This window comes from Geospiza fortis, unplaced genomic scaffold (genome assembly GCF_000277835.1).
Source record: "Geospiza fortis unplaced genomic scaffold, GeoFor_1.0 scaffold719, whole genome shotgun sequence".
NCBI classification, from domain to species: Eukaryota; Metazoa; Chordata; class Aves; order Passeriformes; family Thraupidae; genus Geospiza; species Geospiza fortis.
In genome coordinates this window covers 151,665-161,135 of record NW_005054451.1, presented here as the reverse complement: position 1 = coordinate 161,135, position 9,471 = coordinate 151,665, and the positions used below count along the sequence as shown (strand labels likewise).

Sequence of the window (9,471 nt, the reverse complement as noted above, 5' to 3'; positions counted from 1 at the left end):
CTTTCTCTGTGAAAAGAAATTAATAAAGCTAAGCCAAAGGGAAGGTGATTGACTGTCCCAGTTGGAAAAAAAGAATTTAAAAATATTTTGTGAGAATAAGCTCATAACATTCTTTGGGAATTGTACTTCTATAAAATGCTCTTTGAATTGAATTTCAGCATTAAAATTTATGCACTCATTTGGTATCATACTTTTTCCTTCAAGAAAGATAAATATTTCAGTCTTTGAACAGTGTGAAACTGAAAACATTCAGCAGTAGCCCTAGCTGCTGGAATTCCTCGGTAGGCTGCTAAGCAATTCCAGTGATGAATAGTCTGTGTTTGCACTTGGGAAATGCACAGTAATCACTGCAAAAATAAAGCATTGCAGACAAAGGGATGGATCATTTTATCTGATCCTTAAAAAGGCCATTCAGATGGTTGTTTTGTAATTTGATGTCATTTAAGTAAGTTGAGGGGTTTTCTTTAGTTCAAAAACTGCTTAATGTAAAAAAGTCATTTATTGTGTGCTTAGCAAAGCATCCATTAAAACTTGAGAGGCTGAAAATCCTCCTGAGGTAGTTTAAATTTCAGAAAAACACTCACAAAAGCAATTACATTTTTAAATGAATAATTTATTTGGGGTGCTTTAGATCAGATTCTTGTTTACAGTTTCTCACCTTATGCATTTCAGCTTGGTAATTGGTTTGGTCTGTACAGACAGGTTTTTCAGCTCACCTAAATTGCCTGTCTGGAGGGAATCAGGTGTCAGGATGGGATCTGTGGTGTCTCCAGGTGCTGTCGTCCTCCTTATTCCTTCTGAAGTCCTTTTTTTAAAAAGAACATCATAGAAACAAACAGAACAATTGAGTCTATGGTATTTTTATTTATTAAAATAGTGACAGTGCATTTTAAAGCATTTTAACGAACCGTGACAGAACCTGTGGCTTGTCTCATGAGAGTTTTTCCTGAGTTCAGCAACTTGTGGCATCAGGACTTTGATTTGAGTTAGCTACACCAGTTGGTAAAAATATCTCATTTCCTCATTCCTTTCTCCTCTTACAACATTTAAAATCAATTGAATTTTTGTGTCTGTAATTTGTATCAACGTGTTTCTTGTGTTAATGTTGTTTTAAATTAATTCAGACTGATTTTCTTCTGTTCATTTACATCAATGCCTCCAAAAAGGGCTGGTTGGTATTTTATATTGCTTTTCCCTTCTTTGTATAAAAAGAGTTTGATTTATTTTCTGGAAGAAGGCAGCTTAGAAGTGGTTTTGTATTGCTCTGCTGAATCTTTGGGATCTGTCTTCCTAACAACTTTTACTAGGACAGTAGGCAGGGTGTGACCCTTCAGGGCATATGTGTATTTGCATTTCCTTCATGCTGCAGTGATGTATGGACTCCAGCTGGTGCAGGAAAAAGTGCTCAAATATATTCTACTGATGGATCCATTCTTTAGTGTAAATATCACCTTTAGGCCCAGGATTCTTGAAGAGTGAATTGTTTTTCTTTATGTTCTTGACTGACATTTTCAAAACAGAGTCATCAGGCAAAGCTGCCCACATGGGGTGCACAGCAATTGAGCTGTCTTGAATTCTGCAGTTACTTTTATAATGGATATCCCACATCCCAGAGCATTTTGCTGTTAATTCCATGGTTTTTGCTGCTGACTCTGCATGCACTGGGACTGTTGGGTCAAGCAGCTCTTTCTGGATTTGCACTCTCCAGGGTAAGGGAAGTCAATCTGAAACTCTGCAGTGTAATGCTTCTCTGCACAATGGTAGTTCTACGGCCACAATATTAGTTTTATATATTAATATATTATTACAGTATATTAGATATATTATATTATATATATCTATATATATATATGTATAGAGAGAGTATATTAGTTATATTTCTTTTCCCTCTTATATTAGGTGTGGGTTCCCCTAGAGGAGTGTTTGTGACTCTCTTCTTTCTGCCTTTTAATTTAGAGGAATACATCCACCACCTAAGGCAAGATCAACCTTTGTGTTTATTACAAAATATAGAACCTGCTGAATTTCCGTGTTCTTCCATGAGCACCTCCTTCTGGAAATGTGGCAGACTCTGAAAAGAACCCCACAAATTAGGGGGAAATAGTCTTTTTAAAATATCACCAGATTCTCTCTGAAGTCTTTTTAGCTTCATCTGCTGCTGCTGTGCACCATGCTGACAATTGCTGGTAAAATTGCCTGGTAAATGGTATTAGTCCTAAATATGAGTCTGTGTGAACTGAACACCTACTTTGTACTTTGGGCAATATTCCTGTAAGCTCTCTAGATTGTTGGGCATTGCAGATTACCTGAAAATGAAACCACAAAGCAATTGATTCTTCTGCCTGGGAACGCTGCCTTCAGATATCAGTTCACCTAAAAAATAATAACCTGAGGTGAAAAATAGAAAAATGAAGACAAAAATATTTTTGGAGTGGGAAAGTTTTTGCTTCAGGATTGCATTTGATGTTGCATATCCGAGACAGATTTCATTTTGATCGCTCCATTTACTCATCTGGAAGATGAAATGATGCAAACAAGTTCTTTCCTTGTCCGGTGTCTCTCTGGAAGGTACAAGAGCTGCAACAGGAAAGTTCAGTGCAGAAACTTGGTGCCTGAGTTCTCTTGTCACTGCCACTTGTGCATGTTCTATAGAAACTGGGTAATGGAACCTAAAAATCTCATTTAAATGTAATTCAATTACAGTGCAAACTGTCTGAATCCTTTTCTGCTTTGAACCTCAACGTTTTAGAATAGGTCTAAAATCAGGAAAGATGTGCTGAAGGTTAAAGCATGAAAAAGCTTTTGTGACTGAAGTTAAAAATTTGCTTAAATGTTTAATTTAGTGTCTGCTGTCTCCCCCAGAGGAAAAAGGTAAATTGCTGAAGGAAGAATAAATTTAAATTTCTGTTGGATAGGTGAATGTCTAGAGGCAACACAGTGTTTGCAGACATGTCAGATTATGTGAAAGCTGAGTGTATATATGAGAAAAAAATCAAATTGCTTCTGAGTGTTCCCTTTCCTGGTTGCTTGCATTCCTCCATAGGTAACACTACTGCTGTGGAAAATACATCTGTGTCATGGATCTTGTTGGAGAATATTTTTTCTCATTCCCTTCCCCAAAAATGTGATTTTTTTAAAAGTTCGCAAGATGATGACTGCTTTAATTTAAAAAAAAAGCAAAAACAAAAGAACCAACCAACCAAACCAGCAGTAATTACAGTTCACTGCAGTGATGTGCTTTGCTTTATCAGTTGCATTTTCAGGCCTTGGCTTCACCACCTTCTACCTGGCTGGAAAGCTGCACTGCTTCACGGAGAGTGGCCGGGGGAAGAGCTGGAGGCTCTGTGCAGCCATCCTGCCCCTCTACTGTGCCATGATGATCGCCCTGTCACGGATGTGTGACTACAAACACCACTGGCAAGGTCAGGCATGGACATGCCCCATTTTCCTACTCTTTTTTTCCTGAGTTAGCCATGGATTTCTGTTGTAATACGACACAAAATGAGCGACGCTCATGCTTTGAGATGTTTAAGGTAAAAAAGGTTTATTTCTGAACTCTGATATTTATAAGTGATTATGGATTGGATGATGAAATTGCTACTTTTTTAACTACACCAGTCAAACTAACAGTTGATCAATTCTCCTTTCTTCTAGGAAGGAATGTAAAACAATTATTATTTATATGAAAAGTGCATGAGAAACTCTATTACAAAAATGTAAACATCCGAAGGTTTAGAAGAACTTTAGAAGAACATGGTGACATATTTCTTTGATTTTTTTCCTGTTTCAGTACATGGTGTGATTTAAAACACCATGCTGTGCTATAGATTTCCTTTGCTCCTGGATTGATGCTGGGGTTTCCTAGCAAGGCTGGATTAGCTAGCACTGACCTTCAGAGCTTCAGGCTTCTGCCACAGCATCCTCTTCTCCCTCACAGCAGGAGTGCAACACCCATCAGGTCACTGCATCTGGCACTGTTGTCCCAGAATCCTTCAAAGTTCGGTAACTGATGGGGAAGGTTGTGCTATTTATCAATTACACACTCGTGTGGCAATTCAGAAAAGCCTGCCATCAATTATTTCTTTTACCATTTCCTGACCTTCTTTATAGCCACCTTTGTAGCTTCCTTGCTTTTACTCATGTCTTCTGCTAAGTAAACCAGCCTGTAATTACTTTTTCCCTATTTTTCTCTGTATTCTTGTAAGAAATATCATGCATGGTATTTCTGATGCTGTTATGTAGGTCCCCTTGGCTTTCTGTGGTATTGCCAGTACTGCACTGCTGGCCTTGCAAATTGAACTCCCCTCAAGGTCCTGAGTGCTCCTTTCAATTACCTGAAATTTCAGTTCCATACTGGTTCCATGCTGTTTCCTGTTTTCCAGCACTGTGGTGGGTTGACCCTGGCTGGACACCAGGTCTGTCACTCCCTTTCTCAGCTGGAATGGTGAGAGAAAATGCAGTGAAAAGTTCATGAGTTGAGATAAGCTGAGGGAGAGATCACTCAGCAGTCGCTGTCGTGGTGACTGGAGCAGTTCCTGCCCCTCTCTCCTCACTGACCTTCTCACATCTTCTCATTCCTCTCTCCAGCTGCTATTTCAGTTGTCCAGATTTTTTCCAGTTTTTTACATCTGTTGTCCCAGAGGTGCTCCCACATCCCTGCTGTGCCCAGCCTTGGCCAGTGGCAGACCCATCCTGGAGCTGCCTCGTACTGGCTCTGATGCACATTGAGATTCTCACAGAAGCCACCCCTGCAGCTCCCTCTGCTACCAAAACCTGGCCCCAAATCCCAGTACAAAGACACAGCATTCTGTTGGTTGTTCACATAATTTCAATTAATTGCTGCATTGCTCTGTCCCCCTGAGCACTTTCTCATCACTCAGCAGCAGAATCAATCTCAGCCACGCTTTCCCTCACCCTGCTGTGCTCCTGCAGCTGCTTCATCACCAGCCATTAGCCTTGACATGTTCTCTGAGGAGCCTCCTGCTTTCCAGCAGAGCCTTGTCTTGTTTCAGGACCTATTTCTCCTTTTCTCAGTGACCCTGGGGCTGGGAGAGCCTCCCACACAAACCTGCTGAGCACGAGGTGCGTTCTCGCCGGGCTGGCAGGAGGCACACAAAACACTTGGCCTGAGCTCCTTGTTAAAGAGAAAAGGAGGAGTGGGAAGAAATGTGGAGAGTACGGGTTTAGAACAGTTTGCAGTGTGAACTGTCCCTTGCCAGAATTATGAATGGGCTGAATGTGAGGCAGGTGATGGTGGTGGTGCTTTGTGCATGGTGGAGGAACGCTGCACCCAGGGGTTGGGACTCAGCTCATCACAGCTGCTCCTATTCTGCCTTTGAATTTTAAGGAGATGGAGCTGCAAACTTGTGGGAATAAATTACACTGGACTCCATTTTCTTCATGGTGGAAAAAGGCCCGTTCTGTATTCACATAATTCATTTTTATACAGATTTACAGACTTTGTGTGGGACTCTAATTGGTTAGGAGTTTTCTTGCCAATTACCTTTACTGGTTAGTAACAAGTTGTTATTCTGCATTGATTGGTCACTCAAACTCTCAGTTTCTACATGCAGGGAAGTTGGTTGTGAAAGATAGTTTTCATTTTTCTGTCTAACAGTGTAAAAACAGTTTATGCAGGTGCAAGTTATCTGAGAATTGCACCCAACACAGGTTTGTAGAAAATTAATCTTGTCACAATAGCTACAGTTTTTACAAGTTGATTGATGCTGTACAGTGAAAATTCTTGCCCTCAGTACCTTTATCACCATTATAGTTTGGTAGAGCCAGGCTGATGAAATCAGTCAGCTTCCAGTGTGGGTAGGATAAGTTACTGTCTGCACACAATCACCTTGTAAATTCCTGTTTGAGCCCCTGTTAGATTAATTTGTGATGGATTCATTTTGTCCTTTTGTGTGGAGGAAGAGAACATAGGATAGAAGGCATCTCCTGGATTATTCCATGTAGTCCTGTTCCTCAAATGTGACTTACAGTCACATCTCTTAAATTTATCCACCTCACTATTAAATTTTTCAGGTTTTCTTGCTCCAGCCATTCCTGATAAAAGGCATCTCACTTCTCTATTGATTACAAACCATCTATTATGCATTGAAAATTGAACTACATGGCCTTTGTTATAATAACAATCACAATGTCAAACCAGGGTATTTAATCTGTATTTAAGGACTTTAGACAAAAATAATTTGCATTGATTTATTCTTCTTTGCCAGTAAACTAAATGATTCACTACTTTTATTAGACTTTGGGTTTTTTGAAATTAAAATAATGGGATCACAGGTACACACAGATGATGTGGTGCTGAATCAGTCTTGTTAAAATAAAATGTGTGGTCAGGTCATTTTAATCAGTTCCTTTTGCCTCACTTCATTATTCTTCATGTTAAATCTGAGGCTTTCACAGAGTGTGTATGTCCAGTGAAATTTTTCTCTTGTTGATTGTAAATGAAGCACAAGATGGGGTGAATATTTTAGTGAGGTGAGTATTTTCTGGTTATTTTAATAACCAGAAACAGAAGGAATCCTCCATAGAAAATTTTTAATTGCCTAAGTGTGAGAGCTGCAAATATGTCATCCAATACCCTTACTTATCTGCTTTATTTTCTGATAGGAGTATGGGATAGTAAAAAACATCAAAGAAAGATATTCAAGAGGTGTTAAATCAGTTAACAGGCATGCTTTGTCTTTGACCTTTCAGATGCTTTTGGTAAGAATTCATCCAGTTTGAGCTTGTTCTTGGCAGTCTGCTTTTTTAACTGGGTGAACATCCATGGGTTGGGTTGCCCACCCACAAGTGGTCAGCTGTGATCTGGAACATCAGGAGTGTTTGATACCCTGTGGAGGCCATTCTGTTCTCAGTGTTCATCTCCCAAAACTGAGCCAACCATCTACAGTTTGGGTGTTCAAAATATTGCACAAGTTCCCAAGGATGGATTTTGTGTGTCTGATGTGATTGTGGTATTTGATTCCAAATTCTTTAGGAAAATTCAAAATTCACATTTTCTGTGTTAAACACTTTCACATCAACCAAATGTCTTTTATTTGCAGTTTTCACTCCTGGCTGCCCTTCCCCTTGTAACGTGCTTCTGGTTTTGTTGCTTTTTTCCTGCAGATGCTTTCGTTGGAGGGGTGATTGGCCTCATTTTTGCTTATATTTGCTACAGACAGCACTACCCTCCTTTGGGCAATACAGCCTGTCACAAATCTTATGTCAGCCTGCTGGATCAGACCTCAGTGAAGAAAGAAGAGAGACCCACAGCAGACAATGCTACTGGGCTGCCTCTGGAGGGAATAACTGAAGGTCCCGTATGACTTTGAGAAATGTGCAGAATGAACTTTTAGCCTTCTCACATTTCCTCCAAACTGGTCTCTTAACAGTGGTTCTTAATGTACATTTTTTCTTTTGTTTCTTTCCTTTTTATAAAGGGAATTAAAATATTTTATTTTTAATGCCATGGCACCATCATAGTTTTAAAGCTAAATTTTCAGTTTGTACTGACTTGCTGAATTATCTGTTTTCAGTCTACTGCAAGCAGGTGGAACTACTCAAGGGAAGGGGAAAGCACATTATTAAAAAGAATCTCATGTGGAGAATGGTTAAGAGAGTAATTTTGGGATCTGGTTGAGTATATACTAGATCTGAAAACAGATTTTCTGAAGTACTGAGTATCTTCTACAAAGTTCTGGTCATCTTCAGCACTCATTGATTTTGATGGGTGGCGAGTACACAGAGCACTTTTCATCAGGTGTTCAACATCTGTAATTTGATAATTTAGGGCATCATCCTTATGTTTATCTTGCTGCCTTCTGACATTAACAAAAATCTCCATATGCTGGTGGAACTTTGTATTAATTGTCAAGTTTTGCCAAGGTTGTTCTGAGCTACTAATGACTAAGAGAGCAAAAGATGTGGCTGGTGAAGTGCTTGTGAGAGCCAAGCCTTGTGCATTAGTAGTTCCACAAGATGATTCTCACCTTCAAGAAGCTCCATGCTATTAAAATTGCCGACTAAGAACAACATACAGGATGGATTAGAAACTTGGTATTGCACTATCAGCAATTTTTGAGAACTCTTGCAGTATTTACCATCAAAACAAATTTGAAAGAAAACACCCATTGCATTTAACAAGCTGAAATCTTTCAAATAGATGTTTAAAACCCCCTAAAAGTGGGAGGACAAAGAAACACAAAGTTTTCTGTGGATCTCGTTGTGCCATGCTCATTCTTGTATAGTGACTCACTGCAGCATTGGTGACCTGAGGAAATGCAAAGATTCTCATTCGTGACTTTGGGTGCACAACCACAAATGCCTGTGGTGGTTTCCAGCACTGTAACATGCCCAGAGGAAGGCTGGAGACAGTTTTCCACCAATCCCATCCCACATTTTCAGCCCACCATGCTCTTGGGCATGGTGCTTGCCAAGGTTGGTACCTGAATTGGAGCTCACGTGAATCAAACCACTGTTGGCATGGAAAAGGTTGACAAGTGTGTGACCGAAGCTAATTTATTATCAGTAGGATTCTGTTTGTTAGGAATGCACTATGCAGTATACATCACATTCCTGTGAGATGATGTACCTTTGGATGGCAGAATGTCAGATTCCAGGTTTTTTCTCCTTAGGTATCCTGTGAAAAATGCACACCCTGGCAGTTGAACATTTCTTGGAGCAATCAAGATAATGTTGATCAACGACCACAATTACGGTGCTTCAGACTGGAGGAGACTGCTGCCATGATTATAATTTCTGTGTTCCTGTTGGAATATGCATCAGCCTCGTAGACATTTTGTGATTCAAACAGCTCAATGTCTTTATGTAAGGCTTGCCATTTATTTTCCTCAAAGCAAAGCTTTGTAGATTTTTTTTTTTGAGAAGAGCTGCTTCCTGATTGGCAACACTTGAATTTTTATAAAAAGCAAGTAAATTAGGGTCCCCTTAAAAATAAACCTGATAACTATGTACAAGAGGATGCAACCTTGCTGTGTATAAATTTATATGATATTTGGAAATGGCTATAAATAGGAAGTGACATTAAGGAACAGAAGGTAACAGGAGTGAACCCGGGAGGTTCTGTAGAAATCAGAAAAAAGCAGAGCTGGTACAGTTTAACTGAGCCAGAGGGAGGATGCTTCACTTACAGAATTCTGAGCTCTACAGCAGAGACAGTTGAACTTAGCTGTGGTTTTCCTGGTGAATACACAGCAATTCACAATACCAGCATCAGCAAAGCAAAATTACTTGGCATTTGCGCTGGATTTGACAGAACACTCCTGTGGTGTGGTTGAGATCTTATTCTAGAAATCCACAGAGTTCAATGGAGGTTTAATCTTCCTACGAAGTTTTTAAACCATCCTACAGAATTCTGTAACAAATATAGTTTTCTATTACTTCATGTGGGAGGATTACTGAGAGCCCCAGAGCCAGTGTGAGGCTTAGCCATCAGCTCTTTCTTTCAGCAGG

The 9,471-nt window shown here is 39.7% G+C and overlaps 1 protein-coding gene across 1 annotated transcript in view; it reads left to right on the top strand.

The window, feature by feature from the left end:
* PLPP4 (phospholipid phosphatase 4) overlaps window positions 1-9,471 on the top strand; it is a 45,024-nt gene that overhangs the window by 34,963 nt on the left and 590 nt on the right. The window contains exons 6-8 of the mRNA XM_031062574.1: window positions 3,252-3,422; window positions 7,126-7,314; window positions 8,634-9,471. The exon at window positions 8,634-9,471 is cut by the window's right edge and continues 590 nt beyond it. Of these exons, the coding sequence (XP_030918434.1) occupies window positions 3,252-3,422; window positions 7,126-7,314; window positions 8,634-8,644 (371 nt within the window). The 3' untranslated portion in view covers window positions 8,645-9,471. The remainder of the gene's footprint in view (window positions 1-3,251; window positions 3,423-7,125; window positions 7,315-8,633) is intronic.